General features: G+C 42.8%; 2 protein-coding genes across 13 annotated transcripts in view; one reads left to right on the forward strand and one right to left on the reverse strand.

The window, feature by feature from the left end:
• The window catches only part of ITPRIP (inositol 1,4,5-trisphosphate receptor interacting protein), a 68,172-nt gene that overhangs the window by 458 nt on the left and 48,324 nt on the right, over positions 1 to 19,390 (forward strand). For 7 of the 11 annotated variants that reach the window (XM_056531424.1, XM_056531431.1, XM_056531425.1 and 4 more), the window contains exon 2: positions 1,302 to 1,341. The exons of 1 other annotated variant lie outside the window; for it this stretch is intronic. In XM_056531424.1, the coding sequence (XP_056387399.1) occupies positions 1,302 to 1,341 (40 nt within the window). Of the gene's footprint in view, positions 1 to 1,301; positions 1,342 to 2,512; positions 2,650 to 19,390 lie in introns of those variants that run through there. 3 more of the 11 variants (XM_056531422.1, XM_056531427.1, XM_056531426.1) reach the window with 3 other exon arrangements.
• Positions 10,682 to 19,390, reverse strand: part of LOC130282769 (uncharacterized) — a 37,061-nt gene continuing 28,352 nt past the window's right edge. For both annotated transcript variants that reach the window (XM_056531436.1, XM_056531435.1), the window contains exon 2: positions 10,682 to 14,739. In XM_056531436.1, coding sequence (XP_056387411.1) covers positions 12,320 to 13,084 — 765 coding nt within the window. In that variant the 5' untranslated portion in view covers positions 13,085 to 14,739 and the 3' untranslated portion in view covers positions 10,682 to 12,319. The remainder of the gene's footprint in view (positions 14,740 to 19,390) is intronic.

Genomic DNA, 19,390 nt, shown 5'->3' on the forward strand with positions numbered 1-19,390 from the left:
GACGTCAGTCATTTTGCCCAAAAATCTACGGTGAAACGGAAAAAAAAATCATTGTGCGACAAAATTGAAGAAAAAACTCAATTTTGTAAATTTTGGGGGCTTCTGTATCTACGCAGTACATTTTTCAGTAAAAATGACACCTTATCTTTATTCTGTAGGTCCATACGATTAAAATGATCCCCTACTTATATAGGTTGGATTTTGTCGTACTTCTGGAAAAAATCATAACTATATGCAGGAAAATTTAAAATTGCCATCTTCTGACCCCTATAACTTTAAATTTTTCTGCGTACGGGGCGGTATGAGGGCTCATTTTTTGCGCCGGGATCTGAAGTTTTTAGCGGTACCATTTTTTTATTGATCAGACTTTTTGATCGCATTTTATTCATTTTTTCATGATATAAAAAGTGACCAAAAAGACACTATTTTGGACTTTGGAATTTTTTTGCGCGTACGCCATTGACCGTGCGGTTTAATTAACAATATATTTTTATAACTCGGACATTTCCGCACGTGGCAATACCACATATGTTCATTTTTATTTACACAGTTTTTTTTAAATGGGAAAAGGGGGGTGATTCAAACTTTTATTATGGAAGGGGTTAAATGACCTTTATTGACTTTTTTTTTTTTTCACTTTTCTTTTGCAATGTTATAGCTCCCATAGGGGGCTATAACACTGCATACACTGATGTTTTACATTGATCAATGGTTTCTCATAGGAAACCATTGATCAATGATTCTGCCATTTGACTGCTCATGCCTGGATCTTAGGCACTGAGCAGTCATTCGGCGATCGGACAGCGAGGAGGAAGGTATACAGCTGTTCGGGATGCCTCGATTTCGCCGCGGCGATCCCGAACAGCCCGCTGAGCTAACCGGCATTAATGTACTTTCACTTTCAACTTTGAATGCCGTGTCTAAAGGGTTAATAGCGCGCGGCATCGCGATCAGTGCCGCACGCTCTTAGCCACAGGTCCCCACTGTTGTTAGAGGCCGGGCCCGACCACAGTGTGGCCCCGCATTATAGAAAGGGTGTGGGTGGAGGGCGTACAGGTACGCCCTCTGTTCCCAACAGGTTAAGGGTACCATTTTTGTTTTTAATGGGCTTTTTCTCTTTTTAAAATTTTTTTTTCTGCTATATGAATTTACCGAAAATGCGAAATTCGAGACTTTGGTATTTTTTAGGTTTACGACAGTTACCATGCGGTTTAATTAAAATTATATTTTAATAATTCAGACATTTATGCACGCGGTGATACCACATATGTTTATTATTTATGTTTATTATGTTTTTACAGGATAGAGCAACAGAAAAAAGATCACACGGCATGGAGGACGGTAGGGACCCTCTGGCCATCATTTTAGATGATCGGGACCTTGCGATTGACCCGCGATAGTCCTGATCACCCAAAGCAATTAGCCAGCAACATTGAGTTGCCGGTTTTAAGTCGCGCGATCAGCTTTGACCCCTGTGCGGTCCTAGCGCCAGTATGTCCACACAGTGAATTTCCTTGCAGACATTCCAGCATGTGAACATAGCCAAACTGTCGACCAGGTAGAACCCCTGAATGTTCCCATAACATCTATTAACACCAGGGCTGTGGAGTCGGAGTCGAGGAGTGGGACGAAATTTTGGGTACCTGGAGTCGAAGTCAGCAAACAATGCACCGACTCATACTAAATTTAGATTGGAAAAAAAAAAAAGTTTAAATGTCCCAATTCACAAAAAGTTATAATTAATTACTTCTCTACTGTAAGAATAAAGACCAATGCATGCAGTGCCTCACGTAACCGCATAACGAACACGTTAACTGACCATGAAGAAGCATGCTTTTCATGTGCTACACTATATGGCAAGCAACGCACAATTAGTAGCGGCAATACTTATACTTTCCATAGTGTTGTGTTCTGCTGTAACAGGGAACCCATGGGTAACCTAGCCTCTCACTGATAAGGGATTAAGTAAATATGTTTTTTGCAGGACTAGAGACACTTGTATAAGTGAAGGGAATGGAGGGTCAATAGTTCAAGACTGTAAACCATTGGAAAAACTGCTGCCATTCAGCTAAGGCTATAAAAACTTTGTTAGCTTAATCTTAAAACATGACTATGGGATTCTACTAGGGAAATCATGTTTTATGCCCCTTCCTGGATCCTGACACTGCCCTATCTTCAGCAGCAGATCAGCACACAAAAAGGAGAAGGCAGCAGCTTCTGCCCAACTACCTCTCTCTGCTAGAAGAGCTTATAAGAACTTGGTGGAACAGCTTCTTGGATTCAACTGTAAGTATTTATAAATACATTCGCACATTAATAAATGGGGAGTCGGAAGTACAAAAAACTCTGGAGTCGGAACATTTATCTACCGACTCCACAGCCCTGATTAACACAGAATAAACCACCCACCTCCCCCAGCTAATTCTAACTCATCTCGCTCTTAAACTGTAATGTGAAAATATACACAAAAATACTCTCCTTGCGCTTTCTCAATGCGCTTCTTTTACTAATAGGGGATTCGTCAAAGGGAGGCAGGCCTCCATGGCACCTGATGGATGATAAAACTGCTTTGATGGGTGGAAAACACTTGGACGTCTCCTCTGTTACTTACACTGGACGCAGAGAAGGGTCCGATAGGATACATTGGGGGTATGTAGATGTAGTTCTGCATAAGTTGGTATTCCATGACCTGTTTCTCCGAGCCATAATAACTCCACTTCATCACCGCAGGTCCTTACCAATAACATACTGTCACACCCCCTCTATTCGTGTCTATGGGAGGGGGCATTTCGGCCGACACACCACTCCCATAGACATGAATGGAGGGGGCATGGTGTGACGTCACGAGGGGCGTGGCTGTGACGTCACGACCAATGCCGCAGGAAACCGGCATTTGTTTAGAACGTTGGGTACTGCGGGCGTTTTCCGGGAGGGCTTGAGGGGCTATTGACCAGCAGCAGGACCCACTCAATCAGACATCTTATCCCCTATCAGTTTGATAGAGGATAAGATGTCTAGCAGCTGAGTACCCCTTTAACCCCTTCAGGACGGAGCCCATTTTGGCCTTAAGGACCGGAGCGTTTTTTGCACATCTGACCACTGTCACTTTAAACATTAAAAACTCTGGAATGCTTTTAGTTATCATTCTGATTCCGAGATTGTTTTTTCGTGACATATTCTACTTTAACATAGTGGTAAATTTTTGTCGATACTTGCATCATTTCTTGGTGAAAAATCCGTAAATTTGATGAAAAATTTGAAAATTTTGCATTTTTCTAACTTTGAAGCTCTCTGCTTGTAAGGAAAATGGATATTACGAATACATTTTTTTTTTGGTTCACATATACAATATGTCTACTTTATGTTTGCATCATAAAATTGATGTGTTTTTACTTTTGGAAGGCACCAGAGGGCTTCAACGGTCAGCAGCAATTTTCCGATTTTTCACAAAATTTTCAAACTCAGTATTTTTCAGGGACCAGTTCAGGTTTGAAGTGGATTTGAAGGGTCTTCATATTAGAAATACCCCATAAATGACCCCATTATAAAAACTACACCCCCAAAAGTATTCAAAATGACATTCAGTCAGCGTTTTAACCCTTTAGGTGTTTCACAGGAATAGCAGCAAAGTGAAGGAGAAAATTCACAATCTTCATTTTTTACACTCACATGTTCTTGCAGACCCAATTTTTGAATTTTTACAAGGGGTAAAAGGACAAAATTTTTACTTGTATTTGTAGCCCAATTTCTCTCGAGTAAGCACATACCTCATATGTCTATGTAAAGTGTTCGGCGGGCGCAGTAGAGGGCTCAGAAGGGAAGGAGCGACAAGGGGATTTTGGAGAGTACGTTTTTCTGAAATGGTTTTTGGGGGGCATGTTACCTTTAGGAAGCCCTTATGGTGCCAGAACAGCAAAAAAAACCCACATGGCATACCATTTTGGAAACTAGACCCCTCGGGGAATGTAACATGGGATAAAGTGAACCTTAATACCCCACAGGTGTTTCACGACTTTTGCAAATGTAAAAAAAAAAAAATAATTTTTTACCTAAAATGCTTGTTTTCCCAAAAAATTTTTATTTTTAAAAAGGGTAATAGCAGAAAATACCCCTAAAAATTTGAAGCCCAATTTCTCCCGATTCAGAAAACACCCCATATGGGGGTGAAAAGTGCTCTGCTGGCGCACTACAGGTCTCGGAAGAGAAGGAGTCACATTTGGCTTTTTGAACGCAAATTTTTCTCTGGGGGCATGCCGCATTTAGGAAGCCCCTATGGTGCCAGGACAGCAAAAAAAACCCCACATGGCATACCATTTTGGAAACTAGACCCCTCGGGGAACGTAACAAGGGGTTAAGTGAACCTTTATACCCCACAGGTGTTTCACGACTTTTGCATATGTAAAAAAAAAAAATTTTTTTTACCTAAAATGCTTGTTTTCCCAAAAATTTTACATTTTTAAAAAGGGTAAAAGCAGAAAATACCCCCCAAAATTTGTAACACAATTTCTCCCGAGTACGGCGATACCCCATATGTGACCCTAAACTGTTGCCTTGAAATACGACAGGGCTCCAAAGTGAGAGCGCCATGCGCATTTGAGGCCTAAATTAGGGATTGCATAGGGGTGGACATAGGGGTATTCTACGCCAGTGATTCCCAAACAGGGTGCCTCCAGCTGTTGCAAAACTCCCAGCATGCCTGGACAGTCAACGGCTGTCCGACAATACTGGGAGTTGTTTTGCAACAGCTGGAGGCTCCGTTCTGGAAACAGTGGCGTACCAGACGTTTTTCATTTTTATTGGGGAGGGGAGGGGGGCTGTGTAGGAGTATGTGTATATGTAGTGTTTTTTACTTTTTATTTTATTTTTTGTGTTATTGTAGTGTAGTGTTTTTAGGGTACAGTCACACGGGCGGGGGGTTCACAGTAGTTTCTCGCTGGCAATTTGAGCTGCAGCAGAAAGTTTGCGGCAGCTCAAATTTGCAGCCAGATACTTACTGTAATCCTCCACCCATGTGAGTGTACCCTGTACGTTCACATTGGGGGGGACATCCAGCTGTTGCATAACTACAACTCCCAGCATGCCCGTTGGCTGTCGGTGACTGCTGATAGTTGCAGTTTTGCAACAGCTGTAGGCACACTGGTTATGTATCACTGAGTTTGTGACCTAACTCAGTGTTTCACAACCAGTGTGCCTCCAGCTGTTGCAAAACTACAACTCCCAGCATGTACGGTGCATGGTGTACGGTGACTGCTGAGAGTTGTAGTTTGCAACAGCTGGAGGCACACCGGTCGTGAAACACTGAGTTAGGTAAAAAAAAACTCTAAGTTTCACAACCAGTGTGCCTTCAGCTGTTGCAAAACTACAACTCTCAGCAGTCACCGACAGCCAACGGGCATGCTGGAAGTTGTAGTTATGCAACCAGCAGATGCACCACTACAACTCCCAGCATGCACTTTAGCTGTTTGTGCAAGCTGGGAGTTGTAGTTATACAACAGCTGAAGGTACACTTTTCCATAGAAAGAATGTGCCTCCAGCTGTTGCAAAACCATAAGTCCCAGCATGCCCATAAGGGAATGCTGGGAGTTGTGGTGGTCTGCCTCCTGCTGTTGCATAACTACAGCTCCCAGCATGCCCTTTTTGCATGCTGGGATCTGTTGCTAAGCAACAGCAGGAGGCTGTCACTCACCTCCAACGATCCTCGCCGCACAGGTCAGTCCCTCGTCGTCTCCGCCGCCGCAGCTGCTCCTGGGGCCCCGATCCCAACAGGGGCGCCGGGGATCGGGGTCCCCAGCACCCGGGGTGCACGTCCCGCACCCGCTCACGTCCTCCGGAAGAGGGGCGGAGCGGGTGCGGGAGTGACACCCGCAGCAGGCGCCCTGATTGGTCGGCCGGTAATCCGGCCGACGAATCAGGGCGATCGTGAGGTGGCACCAGTGCCACCTCACCCCTGCAGGCTCTGGCTGTTCGGGGCCGTCAGAGACGGCCCCGAACAGCCAGTAATTCCGGGTCACCGGGTCACTGGAGACCCGATTGACCCGGAATCGCCGCAGATCGCTGGACTGAATTGTCCAGCGATCTGCGGCGATCGCCGACATGGGGGGACATAATGACCCCCCTGGGCGATATGCCGGGATGCCTGCTGAACGATTTCAGCAGGCATCCGGCTCCGGTCCCCAACCGGCTAGCGGTGGGGGCCGGAATTCCCACGGGCGTATGGATACGCCCTCGGTCCTTAAGGACTCGGCATGCAGGGCGTATCCATACGCCCTATGTCCTGAAGAGGTTAAGGGTTTTTCATTTTTCCACTTTTGTTTTTCCCTCCTCCCCTTCTAATAATGAAAACTCTTTTAATGTTCCACCCATATGAGGGCTTGTTTTGAAGAAAAAAGTAGGGAAAAGTGCAAAATGTAGGTAAACCTTAGTAAATACCGTGGAAAAATAAATTGTAGGGAATTAAAACCCACAAAGTAAACTACACAACACTCTTAGTAAATCAGGGCCAGTATCTTTATTCTGTAGGTCCACACACTTACAGCCATACCCAATTTATATAGGTCTTATTTTATTTTACTACTATAAGAAAATTATAACTTTAATTTGTATGCTTAAAAATGTCCTCTAACTTTTCTATTTTTCCATATACAGGGATGTATCAGGGCTCATTGTTTGTGACGTGGCAAAGTGAAAGCAGAGCGCTGATGGTAGCCAACCGGAGGACTGACAGTTGCCTCCATTGTCACGGCAACATGAGTTATCAGTCCTTACCTAATGTAGGGACTGATCTATCCTATGCCTGTCAGTACTGCAGACCTAGGCATAATTCAATGGATTAAAGATGTGTACTCCATTAAATTATGTGTATAATAGTAAAAAAAAAAAAAGTGGAAACAATAAAAAAAGGTGAAAAAATTGGTACAAAAAAAAGGGGAAAAAATATAATAAAATAAATTATATACGGTACTTCGAAATATCCCATACGTGGCCTTTGTGTGCTTCGTGTCTCTCACACAGGTCTCAGACATGAAGGTGTGCTTTGTGGATTCTGGGGCATCCTTTTAGTTTAGGATATTTTGTTTGCATCATACAAAATTGCAGGGGCCTTGGGGTGCAAAAATATATTTGGGAGACAAGTTGACGCTTTCATTGGTACCATTCTGGGGTACATGTCACACTCTGATCGTTTTTTTATTTAATTTTTTTTATCAGGTGGTATACATAAAAAAATCTATTCTGTGTTTTTTTTTTTTTTTTTAGGTCGTTAGTCATGCGGTATAAATGACATGTTAACGTTACACTGCGGGTTGATTCAATTACGTCGATACCAAATTTATATATTTTTTTTTTATAATTTATCATTTATTGCATAAAAGGACTTTTTTTGCAGGACATGTTGATGTATTTGGGGGGGACTATTTTTGGGGGTGTATTATACACATACCGTATTTATCGGCATATAACACGCATTTTTTATGCTAAAATTTTTAGCCTAAAGTCTATCTGCGTGTTATATCCCGATAGACTGTTTGTGACCACACAAAAGCCGCTGCAGTTCAATGATTTAAAGGGGGCACTTTAAATCATTGAACTGCAGCAGCTTCTGCCTGGTCAGAGTCCCACTGCCACTGCCCGATTCCCTCCCCGTCCCCGGTTTTATAGTTAAATATCCCGCCGCCACGGCACAATTCCCTCCCCATCCCCGTTTAATAGTTAAATATCCCGCCGCCGCCACTGCCCAATTCCCTCCCTGTCCCCGGTTTCATAGTTACATGTGCCCTGGGGACTGCGGTCCTTCATGCTCCGGCGGTCTCCTGATCTGTCACTGTGCTCTGCGTAATGACGAGTGACGTCCTCAACACAACGTCACTCGTCAGTCAGTGCGCGGCGCACAGTGACAGAACAGGAGACTGCCGGAGCATGAAGGACCGCAGTCCTTAACGGGCAGGGAATTGTACCGTGGCGGCGGCGGGATATTTAACTATAAAACCGGGGACGGGGAGGGAATTGGGCCGTGACGGCGGCGGGATATTTAACTATAAAACCGGGGACAGGGATGGAATAGAGCAGCGGCACTCTGGCCCCACAGAAGCCACTGCACATCAATGATTTAAAGCGCTTGCTTTAAATCATTGAACTGCAGAAGCCACCAGAAACAGTCTATCAGGGTATACACCTGCACACACACGCACCCTCATTTTTCCAAGTATATTTTGGTAAAAAAAACTTTTTTACCAATATTTCCTTGGAAAAATGAGGGTGCGTGTTATAGGCCGGTGCGTGTTATACCCCGATAAATACGGTAATTCCCCAACCGGGATCGCTTGGACCGTATGTTTGGGGTGATTGCTGTCTGCTCTCAGGACCGTATTGCCCGATATGGGTTTTCTGTACGTAGAGGTCTCAATAATTTGGTCCTGAGATCCTCTCAGCACTAGGTCCAAAAACATAATGCTGGTAGGATCCACATGGTAAGTAAATTTTAAATTAAACATGTTATTATTTAGGTAGTCAACAAACAGTGGCACGGTCGCGATGTCCCCCCTCCAAATAAGGAGGAGGTCATCAATAAATCGACCGTACCACTGTATGTTGACCTTAAAGGGATTTTCATCAGTATAGATAAATTGTAACTCCCAAAAAGACATAGTTAGGTTAGCAAGCGAAGGTGATTGCCTGGCCCCCATGGAAGCACCGCTTACTTGGACAAAAAAGGACCTGTCAAAAATGAAATAGTTACGGGACATAAGAAACCAGACGACCATTTTAATATATTCACATCAGGGATTTGAAAATCATATCGCCCGACGCCCGGGACAAGTAGTTGTGGGCGCCGGGCAGGTGAATTGTTTATAGATTTAGCCCTGTATCGGGCGAGCAGGGACAGACCGACTTCCCCCTTATTTTTCTTTAATGCCGGTGTGAGGCGCAGGAGCCGATGGAAGTCTACACCTCACACCAGCGCTCAGAGTGTATGGAGGGGGCGGCGGCCTCCAGCTGACTGCAGAGCCCCCTTATCTCCCCTCCCGGAGGATGGACGGAGCTCAGAAGACACAGCAGGGTGAGAGAAAGGACAGAGACAGCTCTGTGCACAGCTCCATCCCCCGCACACAGCTCTATCCCTCCCCCTCCCCCTGCTCTGTCTCCACAGGACCTAATCCACCACGGGGCGGTTGCTAGTTTGCACAGGGAAAACACAGAGCGTGGGGGGGGGGGGGGGGGGGGTGAGGACGGAAATCTTACCTCACACCGGCCGGGACTACAGCTCTGATGTCCACTCATGGCGGCTCAGGTGAGGAGGCCGAGAATTCAGGCGGCTGCAGGAAGGGTGGTTGTATATGTATGGTGTGAGTGTATGTGTGTGTGTGTATGTAATGTATGATGGGGGGGCAGCGGCAGGTGTATGTATGATGTATGTATGGTGTATATCAGTGTTTCCCTACCAGGGTGCCTCCAGCTGTTGCAAAACTACAACTCCCAGCATGCCCTGGGCATGCTGGGAGTTGTAGTTTTGCAACAGCTGGAGGCACCCTGGTTGGGAAACACTGGTGTATATGTATGGTGTGAGTGTATATGTGATGTGTGTATGATGTCTGTCTATGTGTGATGTGTATGTAATGTATGATGTGTGTATGATGTCTGTGTGTGTGATGTGTATGTAATGGATAATGTGTGTATGATGTCTGTCTGTGTGTGATGTGTATGTAATGTATGATGTGTGTATGATGTCTGTGTGTATGTAATGGATAATGTGTGTATGATGTCTGTCTGTGTGATGTGTATGTAATGTATGATGTGTGTATGATGTCTGTGTGTGTGATGTGTATGTAATGTATGATGTGTGTATGATGTATGTGTGTGTGATGTGTATGTAATGTATGATGAGTGTATGATGTCTGTCTGTGTGTGATGTGTATGTAATGTATTATGTGTGTATGATGTCTGTGTGTGTGATGTGTATGTAATGTATGATGAGTGTATGATGTCTGTGTGTGATGTGTATGTAATGTATGATGTGTGTATGATGTCTGTCTGTGTGATGTGTATGTAATGGATAATGTGTGTATGATGTCTGTCTGTGTGATATGTATGTAATGGATAATGTGTGTATGATGTCTGTCTGTGTGATGTGTATGTAATGGATAATGTGTGTATGATGTCTGTCTGTGTGATGTGTATGTAATGTATGATGTGTGTATGATGTCTCTGTGTGTAATGTGTATGTAATGTATGATGTGTGTATGATGTCTAAGTGTGTGTGTGTGTATGTGATGTATGATGTGGGGTGGGCAGCGGCAGGTGTATGTATGATGTGTGCATATGTATGGTGTATATCAGTGTTTCCCAACCAGAGTGCCTCCAGCTGTTGCAAAACTACAACTCCCAGCATGCCCTGGACATGCTGGGAGTTGTAGTTTTGCAACAGCTGGAGCCACCCTGGTTGGGAAACACTGGTGGATATGTATGGTGTGAGTGTATGTGTGTATGATGTCTCTGTGTGTGATGTGTATGTAATGTATGATGTGTGTATGATGTCTAAGTGTGATGTGTATGTGATGTATGATGTGGGGTGGGCAGCGGCAGGTGTATGTATGATGTGTGCATATGTATGGTGTATATGTATGGTGTGAGTGTATGTGTGTATGTAATGTATGATGTGGGGGGGCAGTGGCGGGGGTGTGTGTGTGTGTGTGTGTGTGTGTGTATGTATATGGGGGCAGTGGCTGGTGCATGTATGATATGTGTATGCATGAATGTTTTGTATAGGAGTGGACTGTCACGTCGGGCATTAGGGCAGTTGTGCCATCTAATTTTATTTATTTTTAGTGGCACCCACACTAAATTGCAGCCCCAGAATCCCACCCCCCTTCATACTCACCCGCCAACCAAGAGCCCCACGGATGCACACAAACACGCCCGAACCAAAACTACAACTCCCTGCATGTTGGACCATAACCTAAACTGTAGAACTATAAAGTGTAACATGCTGGGAGTTGTAGTTTTGGTTCGGGTCAGCTGCAGAGCCATAGGCTGTATCAGGGCATGCTGGGTGTTGTAGTTATCTAGGAACTAAATGCAACTTCTAGCATTTTCTGACACAAAATGCACCACATAAACTGGAGAAGCAGAACCCCTACCCCCCCCCCCCCCCCCCAGTAACACATAAGTCCCTATTGAGACTGAAAAATAGTGATTAAAATATTTTAAAAAGTGCGTATATATGTGAATAAGCCCCTTTCCTAATAAAATTTTTCAATTTTCTTTAAATAAAAATAATGTACAAAAATAAACATAAGTGGTATCGCTGCATGTGGAAATGTCCAGGCTATTAAAATATAATGTTAATTAAACCGTACGGTGAACGGTGTAAATGTAAAAAATTGTCCAGAATTGCTCATTTTTGGTCACTTCATATGAGAAATTTTTTATAAGGTGATCAAAAAGTTACATCTAGACTTTTCTGGGCTTGTCTCGGGTGTAAGAGGAGCTACAGCTCTCCCGCCTCTAATATCCTGACATGCTGCGATCACCTATTAACCATTAGATCATCGCTGTCAGCAGTGACTAAAGGAATCTTATATCCATCCCTGGTGGTCTAGTGGGGGGGGATCAGACTATTTTGGTTGAAATTATTTCATCTACCAGGACAAGTGGATTTTCTTGAGGGACAAGTAGATTGTGTTCTGCTTTAGTCCCTTGGACAAGTAGGTTTTTTTTTTCAATTTCCACACCCCTGCACATAAGTCAGGAGAGTAGTTGCTATATGCAACTAGATGGTGATCCAGAGCCTGCATGGCAGCAGTCCATGGGATGCAGGTGTATAATGACACCACATCGCAGGAGAGCCATGCAAACCCTGGATCCCATACTATATTTTCAAATGATTTTAACACATCTCTGATGTCTTTTAGGTACCCGGGGACTCGTTGTACTAATGGCTGTAACAGCCGATCCACCCATGTGGATATTCGCTCCAGCAATGACCCATTGCCGGAGACGATAGGTCTCATGGGCGGAGGAATAATGCCTTTCTGAGTTTTAGGGAGAGTGTACAGTACTGGGATAATGGGTTGTTCTACATATAGATAATCCCTATCTCTCTCCGAGAGGACTCCCAATGCTACACCCTCCTCTAGCAGTTTACTTAGTTCCTGTTTAAATTTAGAGGTAGGATCATGATCCAATTTTTTATACGTTTTTGCGTCAGTTAGTAACACATTAATTTGTGAAATGTACATTTTAACCCCCTAGAAAGTAAGGAAACTTGGTCACTGGTTAAAGTCTTGACATATTCATTACACCACTTGTTTCTGAGCTTGGCTCCTCAAGCGGGGAGTGTCCATGTCTGGTATGTTTCCCCCCCTCCTGGATTTTCTGCCTTGCGTTTGGCTTTTTTTGTTTTTTTGTAATATGTAGCTTTACCAGGAGTGGAATTAGAAGTGGTGGGGTTATCCGATTCGCCATCTGATTCCATTTCTGATGAGCTGAATGTAACCTTATGGGGAGGTGTACGTTTTCTCTGAAATTTATTTCTCTTTAGAATAGATTTAGGTGTATGCTCGTATGATTCCCACCTTCCCCACTCATACTGTTGTTTCAGCTCAAAGTCTCTATGTCCCTCAATGTCCCTCTGTAACTTCTTCTTCTTCTTGGTTTCCATAATTTGTTCTTCCAATTTAGCAATACGTTCATTTCTAACATTCAATAATTCAGTATAAGTATTCATACCTTTATATGGTTCCAGGTCTTTTTGTAATTTACTGATGTCCTCAGTTAGTGTCTCCAATTTCTTAGATTCATATTTGATGATAATATTCATGAAGCGGTTAGAGCAAATCGTGATAGCCTCGTTCCATTCCGCTATCATTTCTTTGCAAAAAATCGTTGTAGGTATCTTTTTAATTCGGAGGCCTCTCGGTATGATTTCTTTAGATACATAATTTGTCAGGGTTGTACAGTCCCACCATATCCGAGTCTCCTGCAGTTGCAACTTCTCCAGGTTATGCATAAGTACCTTTAGATTCACAGTGGACTTGTCGGTTGTGCCTGATCCTGAGAACAGGTTAGCGGCTTTCTGTACTCTGTCCATGCCGGAAGTACCATTCAAATCCTACAAGTGTACGAACAATTATGTAATATTATTGCATGTATGTTCCTTTTTGGATTTTATATATTTTAATGTCTTTTGTTCTTACTAATGTGAACTGTGTCACAGGTCTCCAGAGAGAGGTGGTAATACGGGATTTTCCCCTCCCCTAAATAAAGGGTATTTAACCTCACCTGGATGTATCTGTGACATCACCGAGAAAGAGCGCATGCACTCGAAACGCGTCTGTGTTTTGGCTGATTTTATCCGTGTGCTTTGTTTTCAATAAAGCTGCAAAGAAATAGTGCTGGATCTTCTGCTGTTCATTTTCTAATAACTATCATGTATGCAATACAATCAACCATTACCGAGAAAAGCAATGCTTTTGATTACCAGTGACAATCACTAATGCAATACAAGTTACCCTTAAACAAGGAACACAAAAGCAACAGTCTTATATCCTGTATGAACATTATAGTGCTACTAGTGATAATCTTTGACACACCCAGAAATATGTTGTGCTACTACAGGACCATGAATTTGTTTAATGTTCCCTCTTATCACACCTTACCTTTTCAAAGATATGTATTATTAGTTAGAGAACATTGCCAATATCCAACATACAAATAACCATTTTTGGATTCCACTGCCAGATGTTACAGGTTTTTGATATTCCACTGCCAGATGTTACAGCTATTTGAAAGTCCACTGCCAGATGTTAAAGGTTTTTGATGGTCCACTGCCAGATGATACAGGTTTTTGATGGTCCACTGCCAGATGTTACAGGATTTTGATGGTCCACTGCCAGATGATACAGGTTTTTGATGGTCCACTGCCAGATGTTACAGGATTTTGATGGTCCACTGCCAGATGTTACAGGTTTTTGATGGTCCACTGCCAGATGTTACATTTTTTTGAACTTCACTGCCAGATGTTACAGGTTTTTGACATTCCATTGCCAGATATGTTGGCGATTTGGGTGGATTTTCCTTTAAAGGTACTACTATCATAAATGAAACACACAAAGGAATACAACTGAAAAATACTTAGCTTCGGGGAACCTTTACGGCAAGTATGCAAAACATATACAGGCATGGAGAAGAAGCTGCAGTCCGTTGTCTCAGGATCAGGCCCAAACAGGAAGTTGAAAGGGAGTTGGTGTGGTTGTTGTCCAGGGGAAGAAAGAGAGAGTTTGGTCCCTTTCAATGGGTTTTTATTGTGTTATCACCGCCCCTTTTTCCAGCCCACCTGTGGGTTGGCGTTGCAGACAAAAACAGCTATAGGTCCCTGTAAACTAGCCTTAAAGCCCTCCAGGTAAGAGACTTCATCTTGCCTTTGTGTAAACTAACTCCATGTGGCTTTCTTGTACAGGATCACAAAATAGACTGCCATAACAGAGATGTTACAGGTTTTTGAATTTCACAGCCAGATGTTACAGGTTTTTGATATTCAACTTCCAGATGTTACAGGTTTTTGATATTCCACTCCCAGATGTTATAGCTTTTTGATATTCCACTGCCAGATGTTACAGGTTATTGAATTCCACAGCCATATGTTACAGGTTTTTGATAGTCCACTGCCAGATTTTATAGCTTTTTGCCAATTTTTATTTTTTATTATTTTTATTTTTTATTATTTTTTTAGTGCCAGATGTTCATCTTTAAAAAAAAAAAAATATTTTGAAATTTAGTTACGACCTACATAATATCATGGGACTATAATATAACTGTATAAGCTGTAAGAATTCTTTATACTGTATGTTAACGCAAAAATGCATACATTAAGTACTGGTAACAGAAGATTATGTAACTTTCCTACATAAAGAGAAGAACGGAGCACTCACCCAATAGACTGTATGCTGCTGTGCTTCTCACATCATGTCCAGTTGGTAAAGGAGGCCTAACAGTGTGATATGGTCCGTGGCTCAACGCCTGAACTCCCCGCTTCCATCTTCCACCCCCCTGCTCCTTCACTGACTAAACGTGATGTTAGAAGCTCAGCTGAATACATTCTATTGGGTGAGTGCTTCGTTCTTCTCTTTATGCAACAATGATATATGTCTGTCTTTTGTTCTATGGGAGCAGCACCGCCAGCAGCACTTGTTCATACTCTACGCTCACACTGTCAAATGTCCCCCACGCTACTCTGCTTCTTGCTCTCCCCCCTCCCACCGAGTAAGGAATTTCCTGTCCTGGCCAACGCCTGAAAAGCCTTCTAAAAAATCTAACAAAAGGACCATACCTTATACGGTATGCCAGGGCTAAAAAGACCTCCCTAATGAGGGTGGGAACTTATGCTAATTGCAATATCTATATAACTTGGACGACTGTCAAATAAAGCTAGAAGTATGAAGTATTTGAAACTGATATGACTCTGTTTTATTTACTTTGGTGTATACATTCTGATAATGAATTAGGACGGGGGTCAGATATTTACTAGGTCACTGATAAAATCCATATCAGTTTTTGGTGCCCGAACAGGGACTCTGGGTTAGATGGAAGCTGATCATCTCCAAGAGTACGGTAGGACACCTTCTTGTACCTAGCCAAAGTATCACTGTCTCCCCCTTTGGTATATCTTGGTGCCTTAGTCAACTGGCTCGCGACCAACAAAAGGCAGGTAACTTTGCCCAGAGTCATTCATCTGTACCTGTCATAAAGTAACTGTCTGCTACCCAAGTGTGTATGGAGTGTGAGTGAATGAATGAATAAGCTGGATCCTGGGAGGAACTGGGAGATTGGGGGATTGAATTTTGGAGTCAACTGATAATCGCTCCTCCAGAAGTCTGTCTCTGAGGGAGGATATTAGTGGATCTTGGTGCAGGACGCCGGTTATACTGTCATAAGTAGACATTGCAGGAAGGCGTGTCTAGGACAGAGTGTATACCAGAGGGTATGACAAGGGACTCTCCAACAATAACATATTCCTGGGACATAAATTGGGTATCACGAATTGTACTGACCTATGAAATCAAGATATTGATTCTGATATCTGATGTCAGTTTGACTGAATGGTGTAGCATTAAAAAAAAACATGTTTTTAATTTTACCAAATATTTTGTTTTCTTTACTACTAAAAACTATTTCCCAGTGCTCAGGATTGTGGTCAAATAAAAATACCCCTTTTTATTCTGAGCCAGAAACACTATGGCCAGATGTTAGATGGGAGTCAATAGGGCAGTGTTTCCCAACCAGGGTGCCTCCAGCTGTTGCAAAACTACAACTCCCAGCATGCCTAAGTGGCGTTCAGTTGCAGTTTTTAAAAATCACCACGGGCTCTGGTTATGGCGTCTTTTTTTGTTGTTTGTTTGTTTGTTTGTTTTTCTTTAAACAAATTGTGAAAAAAAAAGAAAACAGTATGCATGTATGTCGGTGTGTTTTTTCAGTGTCCACCCCCCTACTCCCCCATATCTATAAAAGTAGATAAATAATTCTATAGTATAAGAGTTATAATAACAAAAATGCAGCAGATTAAATGCCAGAATAAAAATCTGTCTACTCTAATACACTATATAAGAAAATAAAGGCACATAAACTGCATCATGCATGGAGAAGAATTAGGGTGCTTTATTTAATTATTTTTTCCCCCAGGCCCCAAAAAAAAACACTGAGCAAAAGTTGTGTCTGATTGTAGCCTAAGAGGCAGAAACAGAAATCAATCATATGGACCTCCACAATATGGATTGTCCTCTGCCTCTTCCTCGTCACAGGCCAATGTGCCAATACATTCCGCCTCCACATCATCTTTTTTGGAGAAGGGTCCGATGCTGACCCAGAGTTAGGGCTAGCATCGACATCAAATGACCCGCTGTTTTCCCCCTCATCAGACAATAAACGAATTATAAACCTATCTAAAAGAATTTTTTCTGAATCTGAAATCTCTCTTCTTAATAAAGGCGTATCATTTATACCCACAAATCGACCTGACTCTTTTGGATGGGTACGTGATCTCCATCTTTTTGCCAGATCCTTACATTGGAAAAAATTCTTCAAAATGCGTGATTTGAGACTTGGTATGGAACATGGCCTATCTCCTGATGAATTCACCGATGCACAATTGCTGGTGTCTCTCTTGGATGATAGCGAAAGAGACCCAGGGAAGGGTCCATTCTCTTCATGCCATCTTCGTAGCACTAGAATGCCTCCAATTAATGAAGAGGATAGTATTAATACATTCCTAAGAGTAGTCATCCGAGCCATAGAGGACACGGTGAGAAATGATCATCACCAGGTCACCAATCTAACAAAGGATGAACTACAGTCCCTAAAAATCCTGGAGGAGGATAAAACCATAGTGATTAAATCCTCCGACAAAGGAGGAAACCTGGTCATTATGGATCAAGGGGACTATGTCACTATGTGCCTAAACGCACTCAAAGACAGAACAGGCTATCGGATTCTGGATAGGGATCCTACCATGATTTTTCAGAAAGAACTTAAGGCCATTGTCGACAAAGCTCTACTCTTCAATCTCATTGATAAAAAAGAATATGATTTCATTTACCCTATGTATCCCACTATGGCAACGTTCTACGGATTGCCCAAAATACACAAGGGGCTTTCACCCCTGAAATGCCGCCCAATTGTATCAGGCATTAACAACCTCACGCAAAATGCGGGGGTCTACCTTGATCAAATACTACGTCCTTTTGTACTATCGCTCCCTTCCTATATTAGGGACACCACCGACTTGTTACTAAAACTGGAAGACGTCTCACTGGATAATGATTCCTGGCTCTGCTCCATCGATGTGGAGGCCCTTTATAGCTCCATACCACATAACTGTGGTATTGAGGCTGTTAGATCATTCCTGTCCAGTAGAAGTATTCATCTAAAAGAACATAATGAATTCGTTCTACAACTCCTCAACTTTGTCCTGACCAGAAATTTCTTTACTTTCAACACCAAGATCTACCACCAACTCAGAGGGACTGCCATGGGCAGTCCAGCAGCGCCCACCTATGCTAACATCTATCTGGGTTGGTGGGAGAGTGGTATTGTATTTGGTGACACCCTTGAAAAATATCAGCCGTCAATATCCTTCTGGGGAAGGTATATTGACGATATTATTATCATCTGGTCGGGACAGAGAGAGGATTTTATCTCTTTTGTACACGAACTTAATGTAAATCAGATAGGCCTCCATTTTACTTATGAAATACACAAAGACAGTCTGTGTTTTCTTGATGTAGTGTTGAGCAGGAACCCCTCGGGAAGAATAGATACATGTGTTTATAGAAAACCAACGGCGGGTAACAACTTTCTAAAATGGGACAGTCATCACCCAGTGCCTCTAAAACGTGGTATCCCTAAGGCTCAATATTTACGCATGAAGAGAAATTGCTCAAATGACACATCCTTTAGAACAGAATCCAATAAGTTGAGACGAAGGTTTAGAGAGAGGGGATATCCCAACAGTATTCTTACTAAAGCATATAATGAAGTAAGGAAATGTAATCGAAGTTCGTTACTTATCCCTCGCCCTAAAAAAGAGAACAACTGTCTCCGAATAATTGGGACGTATGATACAGCAGCCACATCTATACGTAACATTATCACTCAGTTTTGGCCTATCTTGACATCAGACCCGTTGATATCTGGTCTGGTGGGTGAACGCCCACAGATCACCTATCGACGTGGTAGAAACCTAGGTGACAGATTAATACATAGTCACTTTACACCACCATCAGCCAAAGGGACCTGGCTTGATCGGAAAGTGGTAGGAACGTATAGATGTGGTAAATGCAAAGGCTGCGAGTACATTAAGGTGACAAAATATCTACAGAGCCCACATAATGGACAAAGATACATTAGTCGGGATTTTGCTAATTGCAAAACCTCTAATGTGATCTATGCATGCCTATGCCCCTGTCCCCTTGTATACGTGGGAAAAACTAAGAGAGAACTACGCCGTCGCATATTAGAGCATATAGGAGACATTAATCATCAGAGAGACAAACCCATCTCTAATCATATGAGATCTGTACATGCGTCTACACCTTGTGCTATCTCTTTCCAAGTGTTGGAGGTAGTACACGCTAATGTAAGGGGTGGCGACATTGATCGTCGCCTCCTGCAAAAAGAAACTCAGTGGATTTACAGATTGGGGACTGTATCCCCTGGGGGGCTGAATGAACATTTGTCATTTACCTCCTTTATTTGATAATACACCCGAACAGATGGCAATCCCTTTATCTGGTTAAAATTTGCCCCCCCCCCCCTTCTTTCTCATATTGGGGAGTAATCCCCCATTCCTTTAGTAATTTTTGGTCATCAATTAATACATATATACGTATTTACTATATGCTGA

This window comes from Hyla sarda, chromosome 7, assembly GCF_029499605.1.
Source record: "Hyla sarda isolate aHylSar1 chromosome 7, aHylSar1.hap1, whole genome shotgun sequence".
NCBI classification, from domain to species: Eukaryota; Metazoa; Chordata; class Amphibia; order Anura; family Hylidae; genus Hyla; species Hyla sarda.